Source organism: Aotus nancymaae, unplaced genomic scaffold, assembly GCF_030222135.1.
Source record: "Aotus nancymaae isolate 86718 unplaced genomic scaffold, 86718_ANA_hifiasm-v0.15.2.pri h1tg000012l, whole genome shotgun sequence".
Taxonomy (NCBI): domain Eukaryota; kingdom Metazoa; phylum Chordata; class Mammalia; order Primates; family Aotidae; genus Aotus; species Aotus nancymaae.
In genome coordinates this window covers 47124229-47144387 of record NW_026988423.1, presented here as the reverse complement: position 1 = coordinate 47144387, position 20159 = coordinate 47124229, and the positions used below count along the sequence as shown (strand labels likewise).

Genomic DNA, 20159 nt, shown 5'->3' with positions numbered 1-20159 from the left:
CCAGGCTGGAGTGCAGTGGCGAGATCTTGGCTCACTGCAACCTCTACCTCCTGGGTTAAAGCGATTCTTCTGCCTCAGCCTCTGGAGTAGCTGGGACTACAGGCGCACACCACCACGCCCAGCTGATTTTTATATTTTTAGTAGAGTTGGGGTTTTGCCATATTGGCCAAGCTGGTCTCAAACTCCTGACATTGTGATCCGCCTGCCTCTGCCTCCCAAAGTGCTGGGATTACAGGCGTGAGCCACCGCACCCGGCCTTCCTGTGTTTTCTACAGCGGGTATCCTGGTGGGTGTGAGGTGTAGTTTAGATTTGCATTTTGCTAATCTTTACTGGCGCAGGGATCTTTTCATGTGCTTTTCGGCCATCTGTACATCTTCTTAGGGGAAAGGTCTACTCAAGTCATTTAATCAGATGATGACGATGATTATTATCATTATTAGAAATGAGGTCTTGTTGTGTTGCCCAGGCTAGTCTCGAGCTCCTGGCCTCAAGTGATCCTCTCACCTTGGCCTCCCAAAGTGCTGGGAGTGAGTCACGAGTGTGGACTCACGAGTGTGAGTCACTGCGCCAGTCTTTGCTGTTGACTTTTAGGAGGTGTCTGTATACCCCGGATATTAATCCTTATCAGATATACCATTTGCAAATATTTTCTCCCATATTGTGGGCTGCCTTTTTACTCTGTTGATGCTGCCCAAAACTTCTCTTTACTCATAGAGCAAAGGTTGTGTCTCTCTAAGCCAAGTTGCTTCCCCTTGCTTCTCTCCCTGGAAACAAACAGTATTATCCTTCCACTCGTGTACCCAGAGAACTCCTATTCACTCTTCAAAATCCACCTCAACTCAGGGAAGCCTTGTTTGTCAGGCCCCTCCTCCCCCAAAACTAATTAAATAAAACATTTAAATAAAACGTAGGCAACCCCTTTCCCCAGTGTCAAGCTCTGCACCTGAGTCAGCTTCTCCGCTTGTCCTTCTTCCATGCTCCTGTGATTCTTTTTTTTTTTTTTTTTTGAGATGGAGTCTAGCTCTGTCACCCAGGCTGGAATGCAGTGGCTTGATCTCGGCTCACTGCAACCTCCGCCTCCCGGGTTCAAGCAATTCTCCTGCCTCAGCCTCGTGAGTAGCTGGGACTACAGGCATGTGCCACCATGCCTGGCTAATTTTTTTGTACCTTTAGTAGAGACAGGGTTTCACCGTGTTAGCCAGGATGGTCTCGATCTCCTGACCTCACAATCCTCCCAAAGGGCTGGGATTACAGGCGTGAGCCACTGCGCCTGGACTTTTTTTTATTTTTAAGATGGAGTCTCGCTCTGTCACCCAGGCTGGAATGCAGTGGCGCCATCTCAGCTCACTGCAATCTCCAACTCCCAGGTTCAAGCGATGCTCCTGCCTCAGCCTCCCTAGTAGCTGGGATACAGATGTGCACCACCACACCCGGCTAATTTTTTGTGTTTTTAGTAGAGACGAGGTTTCACCACATTGGCCAGGCTGGTCTCAAACTCCTAACCTCAAGTGATCCACCCGCCTCGGCCTCCCAAGGTACTGGGATTATAGGCACGAACCACCGCACCCAGCCTGGTCCTGTAATTCTCTCTGGCACCCTGGCCCTGTGGGGCCTGGCACGGAGCAGCCCCTGGTAGGTGTTGAGTGAATGAGTTGGGGTGGGGAGGGGAGGCCGGGGAAGGCGCCCAGGCTGTGTTCTCCCCACCCCCAGCCTTGCCAGGCCTCCGGCTCCTGCTGAGCCCTTGCAGGGTGGCCCTTTCCCACTTATAGCCACTGCCTTGCACTAGGTCCCAGCCGACGCCGGGCAGAAGTGTCCTCTATGTTCTTACCCAGTACGGCCTAGGCAGGAGCCAGTAAGCACAGGGAATGAGCACAGCCCTGAGGAGTCAAAAGTGTGTGAGGGAGGGAGGGAGGAAGCAATGAACGAACGCACACACAAAGGAATGAGTGAATGAATGCACACACAAAGGAATGAATGAATGCACATAAAGGAATGCATGCACACACCAAAGAATGAATGAATTTATAAATGCACACAAAGGAATGAATGCACACAAAGGAATGCATGCGCACACAAAGGAATGCATGCACACACCAAGGAATGAATGAAGGAATGAATGCACACACAAAGGAATTAATGAATGCACACAAAGGAATGCATGCAAACACCAAGGAATGAATGAATGTACACACAAAGGAATTAATGAATGCACACAAAGGAATGCATGCAAACACCAAGAAATGAATGAATGTACACACAAAGGAATTAATGAATGCACACAAAGGAATGCATGCAAACACCAAGGAATGAATGAATGTATACACAAAGGAATTAATGAATGCACACAAAGGAATGCATGCAAACACCAAGGAATGAATGAATGCACACACAAAGGAATGAACGAGTGAATGTATACACCAAGGAATTAGTGAATGAATGCACATACAAAGGAATGAGTCAATGTAGGAACATGCCACTTGTGGGGCGTGAAAAGGCCTGAAGAGACCCCCGGTAGAGGGGCCCCCACGTGTGCCCCTGCTGCTGAGGGACCTGGACATGCCAGTGCATGGGAGCAGGGCTTGGGCTCGGGCTGAACTGGCTCACAGGTGACTCATCAAGTGTCGCAAATGACCTTGAGCAGCAGGCTTCCCTCCCGAGCCTTAGCCCCCCAGATGTAACATAGATGAGAAGAACCACCTCACAGTGCTTTTCTGAAAATTCGGCAGGCCAAACGCGGTGGCTCACACCTGTAATCCCGGCACTTTGGGAGGCCAAGGCGGTTGGGTCACTTGAGCTCAGGAGTTTGAGACGAGGCTAGGATACAGTGAGACCCTATCTGTTTTGTTAAAAACACAAAAAAGAAAATTCAATGGGGTGACAGGTGTGCTAGTTCTAGAGCTGTGACATTTGTTTCTTTGGTTCAACCCCAAGCCAGTTCAAACAAGTGACACCCCCAGCCAGTGGGCCAGGCCTCTCCATGGTGCTGAGACTGCCAAAGTGCTGGGACTACAGGCGTGAGCTACCACTCCCGGCCTAAAATTTTTATTTTTAGAGGCAGGGTGTTGCTCTGTCGCCCAGGCTGGAGTGCCCTGGCACATCACAGCTCACCGCAGCCTTGAACTCCTGGGCTCAAGCGATCCTCCTGCCACAGCCTCCTGCATAGCTGGGACCACAGTTGTGCATCCCCACGCCTGGCTAATTTTTTTTTTTTTTTTTTAGAGGTGGGGTCTTGCTATGTTGCCCAGGCTTGTACACTCCTGCTTCTGTATGTATGTATGCATGTATGTATGTATCCTCGTTTTAGAAAACTATTTCATTGAATCTTTCTTTAAGCACGGACTTTTCTGAAGCTCTGGGGACACTTAGCAGGAATAGGAAGGGAGGGTTCTAGATATCCTCTAGGGCCACATTGACCCTTTGTGCAGGACAAGCCGAGGCAGGAGAAACAGACCCTGCTTAGGGGTCTCCTCTTTGCCTCCTCCTTGGGTCCCAGCTGGGTAGTCTCTCCCGTTCACTGCCGGCCAGGGTCGGGCAGTGCATGGCCGAGCCCACCGCTGTGTCATCATTCCAGGGGGAAGGCCTTGAAGGCCGCGTCGTGGGGTGACAGGAACCCGGATTTAGTTGGTGTGACCTGAGCTCAGGTTTCAGCTCTTCCACATCCTGGTGGTGGGGACTTCGGGTGGGAATTCCTCCTCTGTAAAATGAGAGCTTGTGAGAATTAAACTGGTCCCGGCATAAAGGAAACAGCCCTATGACTCCTTCCCTTTTTCCCTCCGGAGGGGCGGTCCTTGAGCTCTACTGAGCCCACGCCAATGACAGTCGTGGCCGAGCCCCTGGGCTGGTGCCAAGGCCATGCCAGCTTGGCGCTTAGGGTTTTGACTCCAGGCCCCTTTGGGTGTCCTCTCTGTGAAGGGCATCTCAGGTGGTGCGTAAGGGAGGGGAGTTTGGTTTTTGGGGTTTTTTTTGCTTTGTTTGTTTTGGTTTGTTTTTTTGAGACAGAGTCTCGCTCTGTCACCCAGGCTGGAGTGCAGTGGCGTGATCTCTGCTCACTGCAACCTCCACTTCCTGAGTTCAAGAGATTCTCCTGCCTCAGCCTCCTGAGTGACTGGGATTACAGGCACCCATCACTGTGCTTGGCTAATTTTTGTATTTTTAGTAGATGCGGGGTTTTGCCATGTTGGCCAGGCTAGTCTCGAACTCCTGACCTCAAGGGATCCACCTGCCTCAGCCTCCCACAGTGCTGGGATTACAGGCGTGAGCCACCATGCCCGGCCTTTGTTGTTGTTTCGAGACAGGGTCTTGCTGTGCCTCCCAGGCTACAGTGCAGGGACAAACTCATAGCTCATTGCAGCCTCGAACTCCTGGCTCAAGTGGTCCTCCTGTCTCAGCCTCTTGAGTAGCTGGGACCACAGGCATACGCCCGGCTAATTTATGTATTTTTTGTAGAGACAGGGTTTTGCCATGTTTCCCAGGCTGGTCTTGAACTCCTGGCCTCAAGCCATCCTCCCACCCTGGCCTCCCAGAGTGCTAGAATTATAGGTGTGAGCCACGACTCACTAGGAGGGGAGCTTTGTCTTAGCCGTGTTCTTTTGTCTGCATATCCTCTTCCCACCTCCCACTAGGCTGCTCTTCACTGGGGTAGATGGGTCAGAACCAGCCAGTGGGAACACGTATTTCCCCAGACATCCAGGCTGTGGGCATTGGAGCAGGCTCACACCTGTTAGCTCATTCTCTGCTGCCTCCTAGCCCGCCCTGAACGCCGGGTGCAGGGTGTTTGGGATTGGAAACTGCAGCTGGATTTCTGATAGTTCACTGTCACCCTGGCCCCAGGACTGGCTAGAAAGTGGGCTCTCTGAGCCAGACTCCTATGGAGTGCCCCAGCCTGGAGGCAGCCCTGCCTTGGGTCAGAGCAGCACCGACTGAGACGTGGCCACGGCGCTTGGCTAATCTTTGGCTCAGGGTCTGGGCTGGCTTCCAGCTCTCTGCGGCCGGCAAATCTGCTGCTGTCTGGGCAAGACACGGGGCAGGCGGCAGGCAGGCAGGGAGGTTGAGCTTCTTGGAACCTTGAGTAGGGAACATCCCTGGAGATGCCTAGGCCCTGCACCTGGCTGGGTGTAAGACTCTCCTGTGAACTTAAAAATACAGTGTCCAGGCAAGGTGCAGTGGCTCACGCCTATAATCCCAGCACTCTGGGAGGCTGAAGCAGATCACCTGAGGTCAGGAGTTCGAGACCAGCCTGACCAACATGGAGAAACCCCATCTCTACCTAAAATATAAAATTAGCAGGGCGTGGTGGTGCGTGCCTGTAATCCCAGCTACTTGGGACACTGAGGCAGGAGAATCACTTGAACCCGGGAGGCGGAGGTTGTAGTGAGCCGAGATTATGTCTGGATGACAGAGTAAGACTCCATCTCAAAAAAAAAAACAAGCCCTGGGCCCCGCTGCCCAGGGAGCAGTCACCTCTCATGGGGTGGGGCCCAGGAGCCTGGGAGTTGAACAGCGGGTGTTAGCAGCAGCTGAGCTACCTGCTGTCCTGGCTTCACAGGTGGGCGGAGCAAACTCGAGCTGGATGGGACAGGTGTGACAACTCTTCTGCAGCTCACAGACTGGAACCTGGGATCTTCCCAGCGAACATCCCTCCACCCATCCCAGCTCTGCCTTTTGGGGGCTTCAAGTCTCTTGCATTATTATTATTTTAATAATTTCAACTTTTAGGCCGGGCGTGGTGACACACCTGTCATCCCAGCACTTTGGGAGGCCGAGGCAGGGGGATCACTTGAGGTCAGGAGTTCGAGACCAGCCTGGCCAACGTGGGGAAACCCCATTTCTACTAAAAATACAAACATTAGCCAGACGTGGTGGCGGGCACCTGTAGGCTCAGCTCCTCGGGAGGCTGAGACAGAACAATTGCTTGAACTCGGGAAGCGGAAGCTGCAGTGAGCCGTGATCACACCACTGCATTCCCGTCTGGGTGACAGTGAGACTCTGTCTCAAAAATAATCATTTTAACTTCTAGTTTAGATTTTGGGGGTACATATGTAACTTTATTACAAAGGTATATTGCATGATGCTGAGGTTTGGGGTACAATTGATCTTGTCACCCAGGTAGTGAGCATAGCACCCAATAAGTAGCTTTGGAGCCCCCCTTCTCCCTCTCTCCCTGCTTTTGGAGGCCTCAGTGTCAGTCACTCCCATCTTTATGTCCATGAGTACCCAACATTTAGCTCCCTCTTACAGGTGAGAACATGTGGAATTTGTTTTTCTGTTCCTGTGTTAATTTGCTTAGGATAATGGCCTCCAGCTACATCCGCGTTGCTGCAAAGGACATGATCTTGCTCTTTTTTATGGCCGCATAGTATTCCACAGTGTGCATGCACCACACTTTCTTCATCCGTTCTACTGTTGACGGGCACCTGGGTTATTCCCATGTCTTTGCTACCTTGAACAGTGCTGCAGTGAACAGATGTGTCTCTCACCTTTGTAAGGGAAGTTAACTTTTTGAACCCAAAGGATGTACATTTGGGACATTTCTCTTCCTTGGAAGTGTCTGTGTTTTTTGGCTGCTCAGAGAGGCTCCCGTCTGGGCTCCTTTTCCCGTCGTTCGCTGCGTTGCGGGGTGACCAGCCATCCTAGGTGGCCTGGGACAGGGGTTTTCCAAGAGACAGAACTTTGTGTCTAAACCCAGGAAGGTCGAGCTGGGCCCGGTCGGCTGTGTGTCAGTAGCACATGTGAGCAGCTGGTCTGTCCCCTGCGTCGCTGTGAATGTGGGAAGCGCGGTCCTCCTGGTGCGTGGTGACAGCAAGGACGTGTCTGGAGATGACAGCCTTCTTCCCCACTGTGCATGGGCTGGGCCTGGGGCAAGTGCCTTTCTCGTCTCTAAAACAGATGACGCTGGAGGAAGGACCATAGCTCATGCGGGCCAATGCTGCCATCAGAATTTTTACTTTTTTTTTTTGAGATGGAGTCTCACTCTTGTCACTCAGGCTGGAGTGCAGTGGCACAATCTCGGTTCACTGTAACCTCCACCTGCCAGGTTCAAGCAATTCTCCTGCCTCAGCCTCGCAAGTAGCTGGGACTACAGGTGCACGCCACCATGGCTGGCTAATTTTTTGTATTTTCAGTGGAGATGGGGTTTCACCATACTGGCCATGCTGGTCTCGAACTCCTGACCTCGTGATCCACCTGCATCGGCCTCCCAAAGTGCCGGGATTACAGGTGTGAGCCATTGCACCCCGCCTACTTTTTAAAATTTTTTTAATGGAATGTCACTATGTTGCCCAGGCTGGAATACAGTGGCGCCATCTCGGCTCACTGCAACCTCCGCCTCCTGGGTTCCAGTGATTCTCCTGCCTCAGCCTCCCGAGTAGGTGGGATTACAGGTGCATGCCACCATGCCCGGCTAATTTTTGTATTCTTAGTAGAGTCCAGGTTTCACTGTGTTGTCCAGGCCGGTCTCAAACTCCTGACCTCAAGTGATGTGCCTGCTTCACCCTCTCAAAGCGCTGGGATTACAGATGTGAGCCACCGCACCCAGCCCGCTATCAGAATTTTTATTTTTTATTTAAGAGACAGGATTTTGCTCTGTCACCCAGGCTGGAGTACAATGGCACCATCATAGCTCATTACAGCCTCAAGCTCCTTGGCTCAAGTAATCCTCCCACCTCGGCCTCCCAAAGTGCCGGGACTGTAAGTGTGAGCGTCCGCACCCTGTCTCTGCCTTCATTTTCTGTTTAGAACCATTTCCACTTTACAAATGAAAAAACTCAGGGTTTCAGGACTCACCCGACGTGGTCCTAGCTGACCTGGGCCCGGGTCTCATCTTCCCCCCGTCTCCCCCGCTGCATTCTTGCTCCAGGCATGTGGAATCTGCCTCTCCCTCCATCTGAGGCCCTGAACATTTGCAAGGAGTGGCTGTCTCTCTCCATACCCCCCAGGTGCATCCACCTGGGCTGTGGCTCGGGACAGAGGGTCCCACAAGCCTGGGTGACCGGAACAAGGAGCCTGGGATGGCCCACAGCCCAGCCCCCCTTTGCTCTCTCTCTCTCTGTCCCTCCCTCCTGGAGTCCCTGGTTCCTTCCTAAATGGATTAAGGCCTTTGCCGGAAGGAGCCGGCCGCTGTCTGGGGCGGCCGGGAGGCCAGGGCTGGATTGCAGTCTGGTGCCTCCTGCTTTGCCCTGATTTGATTTGGGCCTCAGCAGCTGGGAGGCTGGCAGCCCTAAGGCCTTTCTGGGAATGGCTCAAGGGACTGGCTGGCAGGGGGTGGCTGGAGGGAGGGGGACGCCTTCCAGCCCCCAGGCCGGCAGACCTCTCCGCTGGATCTTTTTTGAAGTCCAGTGGCATGCAGGACCCTCTGGTGGGCTTCATGCCACAAAACCTCCCCAGCCGTGGCCACTGGCCACCTCTTGGTTCATCCATGGGTCCCACCCATGGCCTGTGTCCCACCCATGGGCTGTCATCCCCTCTGCATCCCTTAATACAGCAGATTTCATGCAACCTCGGAGAAGAACTATCTTTTATAAACATTTAGCAGCAAACTCAATATACATTTTGGCCAAACGCCCACCGGCCAGTTGTTTAAACAATATTTGTCCACCGCCGAAAAGCAGAAGAGAGCCAGAACTGAGGCCGGAGCCGAGCTCTGATGTGTCTCTCATTTCTCGGGACGTTTCTGTCCCTGAGGGTGGACGCCTCTGGCCTTGCAAAGTGTGGTGTGCTCTGATATCTGTTCTGTGTCGTTGGCCGTGATCAATAGATCATGACCTCCGGAAAGGCCTGTCTGTGTCTGGGACCACACGCCTTGGGCCTCATGCACGTTGGGCACCGATCTGGGCCTTGGGTTGCAAACAGTAGCAGGTGGACCTCGTTTCTGCCCTCAGAAAGCTTACGGTTAACAGGGGCTTCTGTGGCGGCAGAAGACACCCCAGGCCTGGTACCCTTTGCGGAGCCAGCGCCACGGTCCTCCTGCTTGGGCCTGCCCTGCCCCGTTGGATGCAGAAACTCCTTGTGTGCAGGTGGGAGACAGAGCAGGTTTACAGGCTCTTTTGGGTCCTCAGCTCTGCTCTCTGTCAGCACCCAGCAGAGGCCACACAGAGCGCATTGGGACTGAGTCCAGAGAGGGAAACCGAGCCGTCCCGCCTCTGGTCTCTGCCTTCTTTGCTTGGATTGGTGCAGGGACAGCTGCCTTGAGAGCAGGCCCTGCCACTGGGGCAGCGTGTGAGTGGCCCCTGGGTAGAGAAGGAGAAAGGCAGGGTACAACCAGGGGCTGAGGAAGGCTGATCTTTGTATCTCGTGGGTGCCCAGCTGGGCACTGTACCCAGCAAGCCTGCGCCATGCAATGGGAAGCCACAGTTGGGGCCCTGGGCTTGAGGGGGATGATGCAGCTCTGTTCCCCAGCAACCCCATTGCAACGGGACAGAGTCCTGCCCTGTGGAGCCCCCGACCTGAGATGAGACAGCCTCTTCCTCTCTGTATCTTATGCTCCTGAGGCCAAGTCTCCTGGCTAGGACGGAAACAGGCTGGGAGGCCTGGAGGCTGAAGGCTTTGGCCTCGGGAGCACGTGGCTTGATGCAAAAATGTGATAGTCAAGCTCAGAGGCATGTGGAAGGGAGGGGAAGACATCGCCGGCTCCTGACCCAGCTCCGCCTCAGGTTGGGGGCACAGGAGGTGGGCCAGCAGGTTGGACAATTAAAAGCTTTGATGAGGCCAGGTGCAGTGGTTCATGCCTGTAATTCCAACATTTTGGGAGGCCAAGGCGGGTGGATCACCTGAGGTCAGGAGCTCAAGACCAGCCTGGCCAACATGGTGAAACCCTGTCTCTACTAAAAGTACAAAAATTAGCTGGACGTGTGGTGGCGCCTGTAATCCCAGTTACCAGGGAGGCTGAGGCAGGAGAATTGCTTGAACCCCGGAAGGGGAGGTTGCAGTGAGCCGAGATCACACCACTGCACTCAAGCCTGAGCAAGAGTGAGACTCTGTCTCAAAATAAAATTTAATTAAAATTTTTAAAAATATTCAGGCTGGGTGTGGTGGCTCACACCTGTAATCCCAGCACTTTGGGAGGCTGAGGTAGGCAGATCACCTGAGGTCAGGAGTTCAAGACCAGCTTGGCCAACATGGTGAAATGCTGTCTCTACTAAAAATATAAAAATTAGCTGGGTGTGGTGGCACATACCTGTAACCCCAGTTACTAGGGAGGCTGAGGCAGGAGAATCACTTGAACCCGGGAGGCGGAGGTTACAGTGAGCCGAGATTGCGCCACTGCACTCCAGCCTGGTAACAGAGCAAGACTCTGTCTAAAAAAAAAAAGCTTCAAAGACAACCAGCAATGATGGCAGGGACAGGAAGGGCGCTTGAGGCAGAGAGAACTGAACCCGTAGACTAGGGAAGCATGAACATTGGTACATCTGGGAGTGGCACAGCTTAGAGGACCTGGAGCTTGGAGTGTGAGGGGCAACTGGAGTGAGGGACAGCAGACCAGGAAACTAGAATATCAAGCTGAGGTGTCAAGAGCTGATGTGGGCAGTAGGGAGCCATGGAGGGTGTGTGAGTGAGGGAAGGCTGTGGCCAGAGCTGCACACGTCGGGAGAGGTGGTGGTTAGGGCCTGCCCAACAGATTGATCCTGGTGCTGGGCTTGGCTTGGGGGTTCAGACATGGGAGGGCATGGTACAGGGCGTGAGTTATCCTGCCACCTGTGCCCAGGCCTGTGCAAACTCTAATCCCATCACACATAAAGCCCTTGGGTCCAGGGAAGGTCAGCCCTGGATACAGAGGTGGGTTGGGGTGGGTGGCCACCACGTGAGCCACGCCCCCTTCCTCGTGCCCACTACCACTGCCTCCTCCCTCCCTACAGGTGACCATGGCCTTGCTGGGCAAGCGCTGTGACGTCCCCGCCAACGGCTGCGGGCCCGACCGCTGGAACTCCGCCTTCGCCCGCAAAGACGAGATCATCACCAGCCTCGTGTCTGCCTTAGACTCCATGGTGAGTGTCCCCGCCTCTCCAGGAGGAGGGGACATGGTGAGCACCCCCACCCTGCCTTGTAGCTCAGTCCTACCTCAGCCACTCGGAGGAGATTTACTGACCTGAGCCTCAGTTTCCCCGACTGCAGCTAGGGCCGCGATGTCCAAGTCAAGGATGGGAGACTTAAGTGAAATCTGGTACATAAAAATCTAGCCCTGGCAGGCCGGGCGTGGGGGCTCACACCTGTAATCCCAGCACTTAGGGAGGCTGAGGTTGGCGGATCACAAGGTCAAGAGATCGAGACCATCCTGGCCAACATGGTGAAACCCCGTCTCTACTAAAAATACAAAAATTAGCTGGATATGGTGGCTCGAACCTGTAATCCCAGCTACTCAGGAGGCTGAGGCAGGACAATCACTTGAACCCGGAGGCAGAGGTTGCAGTGAGCTGAGATCGTGCCACTGCACTCCAGCCTGGGTGACAGAGCCAGACTCTGTCTCAAAAAAAAAAAAAAACCTAGTCCTGGAATAAACGCTGGCTCCCGGCCCTTGTCCCCTTGTCCCTTCACCCCTCTTGCATTCCCACTTTGTCCCTGGGGTGAATGAACCACCTGCCTGTCTCCGTGACCTGGGGGATCATGTGTGGGCAGCCATTTTGAACTTGGGCGGCAGAGGTTGCAGTGAGCAGAGATCATACCACAGAGCGAGACTCCGTTTCAAAAAAAAAAAAAAAGCTGTAATTCCCAACATTAAAGCAAGATTTCTAACTGCATCTTGCGTGGGAAGAGAGAAATGGGGCTTTGTATCACTCCTCTGCCCCTATTGCCTGCATGCCTAGACCTATAGCAATTTATCCCAAATGAGGACATTGTAATACCATTTTCTCCAGCCTTTTCCTGGAGGGAAGTTATGCAAGTGTTAAGAAAAAAAAAATCTGGCCCAGCATGTTGGCTCATGCCTGTAATCCCAGCTCTTTTAGGGGCCAAGGCGGCTGGATCAGTTGGAGTCAGGAGATCGAGACCATCCTGGCCAACATGGCAAAACCCCATCTCTACTAAAAATACAAAATTAGCTGGGCATGGTGGCAATCCCCGTAATCCCAGCTACCTGGAGGGCTGAGGCAGGAGAATCACTTGAACCCTAGAAGTGGAGGTTTCGGTGAGCAGAGATTGTGCCACTGCACTCCAGCCTGGGTTACAGAAGGAGACTCCGTCTCAAAATAAATAAATTAGACTGGTGTGGTGGCACCTGCCTGTAGTCCCAGCTACTCAGGAGGCTGAGGCAGGAGAATTGCTTGAACCTGGGAGGCGGAGGTTGCAGCGAGCCGAGATCTCACCACTGCACTCCAGCCTGGGGAACAAGGCTCTGTCTCAATTTCAAAGGGCTGCTTAGGTGGTGTTTGGGGCAAAGGTAGGAGACACCCCTGGGAAAGTGGCTGGGTGCCACAGTCTCTTCACAACGACCCCTCCCCTATGCAGAGTGACCTTCACGAAGAGGGGACCCCAGGAGCTCAGCCCTGTGTCCCAAAGCACTGTTAGCTTGGCGGTGATGGAGGTGTGGCTGACATGGGCATTGATAGCCAGTGCCATCATCACTAGCGACATGTGGCTATTTCCTTTTTTTTTTTTTTTTGAGATGGAGTTTTGCTCTGTCACTCAAGCTGGAGTGCAGTGGCGTGATCTCAGCTCACTGCAGCCTCCACCTCCTGGGCTCAAGTGTTTCTCCTGCCTCAGCCTCCTGAGTAGCTGGAATTACAGGCATGCACCACCATACCTGGCTAATTTTATATTTTTAGTAGAGACGAGGTTTCTCCATGTTGGTCAGGTTAGACTCGAACTCCCAACCTCAGGTGATCTGCCCACCTCAGCCTCCCAAAGTGCTGGGATTACAGGGGTGAGCCACCACACCCAGCCTATTTATTTTTTGTTAATACGCCAGTGTTCCTACACAGGAAAAGAACAGCAAGGTTTTGTTTTTATCATAGTGAGGAGAAAATGAGTGCCCCTGGGTGTTAATTTTCCAGCAGGGACCCTGGAGGACAGGCCTCCTGGCCCCATGCTGACCACACCACTTCCTAACCATAGCGATTCCTGTCTGGGGCTGGCACAAGAGGCAAGATTGTGGCTCAGAGAGGTCACCTGTCCTGCGTCACACAGCACAGAACTGTGGAAGCCAGATTTTATTTATAGCTGCCAGCACTACCGGACTCAGATGAAAACTAGCATTTATTAGGCACAACTGCATGCCACAGGCTTCACAGTCAGGGTTTTCCTGGTGAGGCAGGTCAGAGACTTGAGATGCTGGTGGTATTGGTTGCAGGGACCCCCCATTAAGGCCTCTGTGCCATGGGGCTGCAGACCTCGACTCTGGGGCCATGAGCGTAGCCAGCTGCCTGTATACCTGTATAGGGTGGCCTAGTTTAGAGATCCTTTTCCTCAAGCCATTGAATCCCCATACCCAAGTCCAGTGGCACCGTGCAGCTGGGCTGCTTGTCCCCAGTTCTACAGATGTGGAAAGTGGCCAGTCACAGTGTCACTCCTGTAATCCCAGTACTTTGGGAGGCTGAGGTGGGCGGATCACCGGAGGTCAGGAGTTCAAGACCAGCCTGGCCAACGTGGTGAAACCCCATCTCTACTTATAATACAAAAATTAGCTGGGTGTGGTAGCACATACCTGTAATCGCAGCTACTCAGGAGGCTGAGGGAGGAGAATCGCTTGAACCCGGGAGGCGGAGGTTGCAGTGAGCCAAGATTTTCCCACTGTACTCCAGCCTGGGCGAAAAAGGGAAACTGCGTCTCAAAAAACAACAAAACAAAACAAAAAAACAGATGTGGAAACGAGCCCAGAAGTGGCCAGGGTGGGACTGCAGCCCCAATCTGTCTGATCCCTGCTTCTCCTGTGGTTCTTCTCACCTCCTCCTCATCGAGGACTTCAGAGGGGCCAAGAGAGCCCAGCACGAGATTGTCCCTGGGGCTGGGGCTAAGGTGGGCTTACCCCAAGGACGGGGACCTTGGAGGGAGGAGCAGAGGACATCTGTCCTCCTCCGGCCCCCCATCGCCAATCCCTGGAGGGTCGTTCATTCATTCCCACTACAAAATTAAGACCAAGAACAGTGGAGGGACCATCTGCCCCTGGAGCTGCTGCTGGGGTCTCAGGCAGCTGGGAGCTCACCTCCCACTCCGGAAGCGGGTACTAGCCGTGTTTGGAGTGGGGGGGAGTCCTTCCGCTTACACACGCTGCTCTTCCCACAGTGCTCAGCGCTGTCCAAACTGAACGCCGAGGTGGCCTGTGTGGCCGTGCACGATGAGAGCGCCTTCGTGGTGGGCACGGAGAAGGGGAGAATGTTCCTGAATGCCCGGAAGGAGCTACAGTCAGACTTCCTCAGGTTCTGCCGTGAGTACCCCAGGGTGCCGGAGGGCCGGGCCGCCATTCCCCCAGGGCAGATGCTCCAGCCCGTCTCTGGGTCCCCAACCCTGTCTAGCCAGGGTGGCGGTGTGTGGGAGATGAACTGGGAAAGTGGCGTTGTCTGAGATTTCCAACGTGGTGTTATTGAGGCAGCCGTGGGTTTTGATGGAATCATTCAGCAGCCCCCGAGCTGACAGACACTGGCCGGGTGAACCCTAGGTTGGGCCAGAGCCAGTCACTTCCCTCTGCCTTTTCCAGATGGGGACAAGGCTCAAGGTTGCCCAGTTCTTCCTCTTAACTGTGTATCCCTGAACACAAAGACCAAATGCACTTCTTCCAACATGATTTTTTTTTTTTATGAGACAGATTCTCGCTCTGTCGCCCAGGCTGGAGTGCAGTGATGCGATCTCGGCTCACTGCAACCTCTGCCTCCCGGGTTCAAGCGATTCTCCTGCCTCAGCTTTGCGAATAGCTGGGACTACAGCTGCCCACCACCACACATTAATTTTTGTATTCTTAGTAGAGACGGGGTTTCACCATATTGGCCAGGCTGGTCTCGAACTCCTGACCTCAAGTGGTCCACCCACCTCAGCCTCCCAAACTGCTGACATTACAGGCGTGAGCCACCACACCCGGCCATGTTTCAGTAAGATTTATTGAAAGCCTACTGTACGTGGCATCCTTTCTGATGCTAACTCACTTATCCTGACATCAACCCGAGGGGACAGATGCTGTCATTGTTAAGTCACATCTTAAGCCAGTGCAGTGGCTCATGTCTGTAGTCCTAGCACTTTGGGAGGCTGAACTGGGAGGATCACTTGAGCCCAGGAGTTGGAGGCCAGTCTGGGCAATATATTGAGACCACTGTCTCTACAAAAAATTTAAAAACCAGGCTTGATGGTGCACACCTGTAGTCTCAGCTGCTTGGTAGGCTGAGGCAGGAGGATCACTTGAGCCTGGGAGTTCCAGGCTACAGTAAACTACGATGCCACCACTGCACTCCAGCCTGGGTAACAGTGAGACCCCATCTCAAAAGAACCATGGTGTAGCATGAGGTTAAGAGAACAGGCTGCAGCTGGGCACGGTGTGGCTCACGCCTGTAATCCCAGCACTTTAGGAGGTCGAGGCGGGTGGATCACGAGGTCAGTAGTTCAAGACCAGCCGGGCCAATATGGTAAAACCCCGTCTCTACTAATGATACAAAAAAAAAATTAACTGGGCATAGTGGCACGTGCCTGTAGTCCCAGCTACTTGGGAAGCTGAGGCAGGAGAATTGCTTGAACCTGGAAGGTGGAGGTTGCAGTGGGCCGAGATTGTGTCACTGCACTCCAGTCTGGGCGACAGAGCAAGACTCTGTCTCAAAAAAAAAAAGGGAACAGGCTGCCTGGGCCCACACCTGCTGTGCCTCAACCTGCTCATCTGTGAAAGGGGAGAACGGGTGGGTCTGAGGGTTAAACAAATTCGTACCTGGCAAGCACTTAGGGCTGTGTCTGGCACTTGGTTCACACTCAATAGACACCAGCTGTTGTTACTATGATTAGTATTCACATCACATCCCTAAGATCAGCTGTGTCAGGGAAGGGCCTCCCCCAGCGCTGGGCCTATCATTACTGGGGTGCAGCCATGCCCCCAGCCAGTCCCCCCAACCCCACTCAACCCTCAGAACCTAGGCCCTCTCCCAGGCCAGGATGGGGGACTGGGGCTGGGTAGAGTGGATGGCAGCACGGCCTGTGGCCCCAGCCTCCCAGGGCCTGGGGCGGTGCACCTGACTTCTCCAGCCAGGCAGAGCCACTATTTATAGCACCGGGAACTCGGCTGGTTTATTTCAAGCTCCGCAGATCCCAGAGGAGAACAGGCTCCAAGCTGGGAGGGGGGCCACAGGCCCCCCTTCTCATCTTTCCAATGCAACTTCTAGCACATTTCCCAAGGATCCACCAATACTCTCAGGTCCCCAGCCTGGCCCAGCCTGGCAAGAAGCTGCTGATTCCAACCCACAGCCTCCTTGGAGCAGGGGCAAGGGTGCCCATTGTTTCTCCCTCTGGCAGAGCAGAAAACGGGGACATAGGTTAGTCAAGAGGGTGTTTGTGTCAGAGGACAGAAAGGCCTGAATGGGGCCGGGCGCGGTGGCTCCTGTAATCCCAGCACTTTGGGAGGCCGAGGCGGGTGGATCGCTTGAGGTCAGGAGTTTGAGATCAGCCTGGCCAATATGGTAAGACCCCATCTCTACTAAAAATACAAAAATTAGCCAGGTGTGATGGCACGCACATGTAATCCCAGCTACTCGGGAGGCCGAGGCAGGAGAATCGCTTGAACCCTTGAGGTGGAGGTTGTAGTGAGCTGAGATCGCACCACTGCACTCCAGCCTGGGCAACAGAGCAAGACTCAATCTCGAAAAAAAAAAAGAAAGGTGCAGATGGAACAAACATTCATCAAACCCCAGTTCTGAGCCAGGATAGCTGGTCTCTCCCTTGAGCATTCACAGACTGAGGCTCAGAGAGAGAAGGGACTTAGCCAAGGTCACACAGCAAGTTAGAGGTGACCAGAGGTGAGGCCCAGCCCTGGGCCAGGCACTGGGAACTCTGAGATGATCAGCCCTGGCCCTCAGTGGGGTGGTGGGGATCGGGCTTGCTCAGTCATTAGTTCTTCATTCATTCACTTGTGTATTGCATTGGGTGCCAGACTCCATGGCTCAGCACAGAGCAGAGACATCCCAGCTCAAAGGCTGTGGGTGGTGAGATGGGTGCTCACTGTGGCCTGGCGTGCTCTGTGTCCCACAGGAGGGCCCCCGTGGAAGGATCCAGAGGCAGAGCACCCCAAGAAGGTGCAGCGGGGCGAGGGCGGCGGCCGGAGCCTTCCACGGTCCTCGCTGGAGCACGGCTCAGATGTGTACCTTCTGCGGAAGATGGTAGAGGAGGTGTTTGATGTTCTTTATAGTAAGATCCTTCCTCATTCCATTTGGGGGCCCCAGGGAGGGTGGGAGCAGAGGGGGCCCCCTTCTGTCCCAGGACGGGCCCTGGGCAAAGCCGGATCCCAAGGCATGGAGGGTACTGGCTACCCCAGCCCTTCCTCATCTCTGCATTCCCAGGCACAGTATTCTGCTCCAGCCATTTCTTAGACCTCCACCCCCACTGTCCCTGCCCTGGTTCAAGTCACTGCCACCTCTCACCTAGAAATAAACCTGGGCTTGCCATGATCTCCCTGCCTCAAGGCCAGCTCCCCACACCTTCCCTGCAGCCAAGGGCGTCTTCTCAAAGCACAAGTCTGATCATGAATGAAGTTCTTCCCTCCACAGCCTGGGGGGGGCTCCCAGTCACCCTGAGCATGGCACAGGGGCCCACACACCCATCCTCATTCCCTCCCCACCTTCTTCTCCCACTAAACGACAGGGCCCTACCGACCTCCCTACAGAACCACTTCCTGTTCTCCAGCACCTGCTGGTTCATTTCACATGCCCTGGCCTTGGCGCCGTGGCATCTTTCAAGACTGCCTTTCCCCTCCTCTGTCTGGCGGACACCCGCATGGCGCAGAGGCTCCTGGAAGCCCCCTCACAGTGGGTTACACCCCCCACTCTTGGCACCCACAGTGCCCTGTCCCCGCACCAGCCCAGGAGCTCTCCAGGGTCAGGGGCTGAGTCTGCTCTTTCTAACTGTCTCCAGCCTGCAGTTCAGGGCCCAGCAACAGCAGGTGCTTGGAGAGTGTTTGTTGAATGACTAAGTGAAGGCTAATTGCTCAGCCACGTCTCTCCTGCAGGGAGAGAAAAGGAGACCCGGCCTCCCTTGGGAAGCGTCAGGTTGCAGTCGGCTTTGGGGGACCCAGTGGTGGCCTTCACACTCCCTGGGCAACCTTGGACAGGTCCCTTTGGTCCTCAGGGTCCCACTTAATTCATTTCTGATTTGGCTTTACCCTTCTCCTACTGTAGCCTTTGGTTTTATGGAGCAAGGGTGTTGGAAATAGATGCTGGGTGCTGCAAAGAAAAATCAGCACTGAGACAAAGGATTTTTCAGCCATGCAATTTTTACTTCCTGGGCTGCAGGAAGGGTACCCTCACCAGCCATCTTGCCACGAGAGTACAATGATCAAAGGAAAACAGACACATTTATCCCTTACGCATTTGGGGTCGTCCTTACTGCTGTGTCTGATCTCCATTGGCTGGAGCCAGACCTCACAATTGAAACTAAAACCTGATTGGCTAACAACTGAAAACTTTTCTAAACAGGTAAAAGCAGTGGAGAGCTGGGACATGGCCTGTAAGCACGTCCAGCACAGATATCTTGGTTAAAGTACAAGGACATAGAATGTACTACGTGCCTGTAAGCATGGCATGTCTCACAGCTACGTAGGATAGGGCTTAACAAAGTTATCAGTGCACTTATGTTTTTTTAACCAGAATGGAAACTTTAAAAAGGAGCTTTTCTACTTCCCACAAAGGGTCTGCAAGGAAACTTCTGCTGTTCTTATGTCAGAAGGAGGGGTACCCAGAGGCCCCGGGTGGTCACGCTGGCCTCCCTGGGATGAGGACTTGCCATGCATGCCTGGCTGTGCCCCTGTCGACACGTTTGCCAGCTGCAGGGCTCATGCACAGTCACCTGCACCTCTGCCCACCTTGCCCTGGCCCCCCTTGTCCACTTCAGGCAGAATTCAAGGAGGCTGTGAGAGCCTAGGCCTCTTTCTGGCTCAGGGTGGGGGCTGCAGACTGGGGGTGACAGCAGATATCAGTGCCCAGCCCCCTGGGCCATCCTCCAGTCCTCAGTGCCCAGCCTGCCTCCCCTCTGTGCCCCCGGCCCCATCTTTGTCCCTGCGTCTTCTTAGTCTGTCTCTTCCTCCTCTCTCCGTCTTTCTCTGAATGCCGTATCTCTGCTCCCTCTCCACTTCCTCTCCTTCTTGCTTTCTCTCCCCACTCTCAGTCTCTCTCTCTTCAACCTTACACCATTTTTTTTTTCTCCCGAGACAAATTCTCACTCTGTCACCCAGGCTGGAGTGCAGTGGTGCTATCTCAGCTCACTGCAGCCTCTGCCTCCCGGGTTCAAGCGATTCTCCTGCCTCAGCCTCCTGAGTAGTTGGGATTACAGGTGCCCGCCACCGTGCCCGGCTAATTTTTGTATTTTTAGTAGCGATGAGGTTTCATCCTGTTGGCCAGGCTGGTCTCAAACTCCTGGCCTCAAGTGATCCATCGCCTTGGCCTCTCAAAATGCTGGGATTACAGGCATGAACCACCATGCCCGGCCTTTACAGCTTTTTCCTCGCAGCCTGGCTCATGCAAGTCTCTCCTTCTCTGTCTCTTCTGCCCTCTTTTTTTTTTTTTGAGACGGAGTTTCGCTCTTGTTACCCAGGCTGGAGTGCAATGGCACGATCTTGGCTCACCGCAACCTCCGCCTCCTGGTTTCAGGCAATTCTCCTGCCTCAGCCTCCTGAGTAGCTGGGATTACAGGCACACGCCACCATGCCCAGCTAATTTTTTGTATTTTTAGTAGAGACGGGGTTTCACCATGTTGACCGGGATGGTCTCGATCTCTTGACCTCGTGATCCACCCGCCTCAGCCTCCCAAAGTACTGGGATTACAGGCGTGAGCCACCGCGCCCAGCTCTTCTGCCCTCTTTGCTCCCGCCAGATCGTCCCCCTCTACTTTGTCCTCTGGACCCTTGCAGTCCCTGGTTTCCCCTCCAGCCACGTGCCCAGAGTAGAAAGGGGCTTGGCCAGGGAGGGCAGCAGGGAATCCCTCAGTGGGGGATCCCCAGCCCCCCAGTTGCAGACAATGGGGCCTTGTCCTCAGCACCCACCCGCCCATCCCACCCCTA

At 54.0% G+C, this 20159-nt stretch overlaps 1 protein-coding gene across 4 annotated transcripts in view; it reads left to right on the top strand.

The window, feature by feature from the left end:
- The window catches only part of GTF2IRD1 (GTF2I repeat domain containing 1), a 147118-nt gene that overhangs the window by 46951 nt on the left and 80008 nt on the right, over nucleotides 1-20159 (top strand). For all 4 annotated transcript variants that reach the window (XM_064375648.1, XM_064375647.1, XM_064375646.1 and 1 more), the window contains exons 2-4: nucleotides 10852-10980; nucleotides 14210-14351; nucleotides 17141-17296. In XM_064375648.1, the coding sequence (XP_064231718.1) occupies nucleotides 10858-10980; nucleotides 14210-14351; nucleotides 17141-17296 (421 nt within the window). In that variant the 5' untranslated portion in view covers nucleotides 10852-10857. The remainder of the gene's footprint in view (nucleotides 1-10851; nucleotides 10981-14209; nucleotides 14352-17140; nucleotides 17297-20159) is intronic.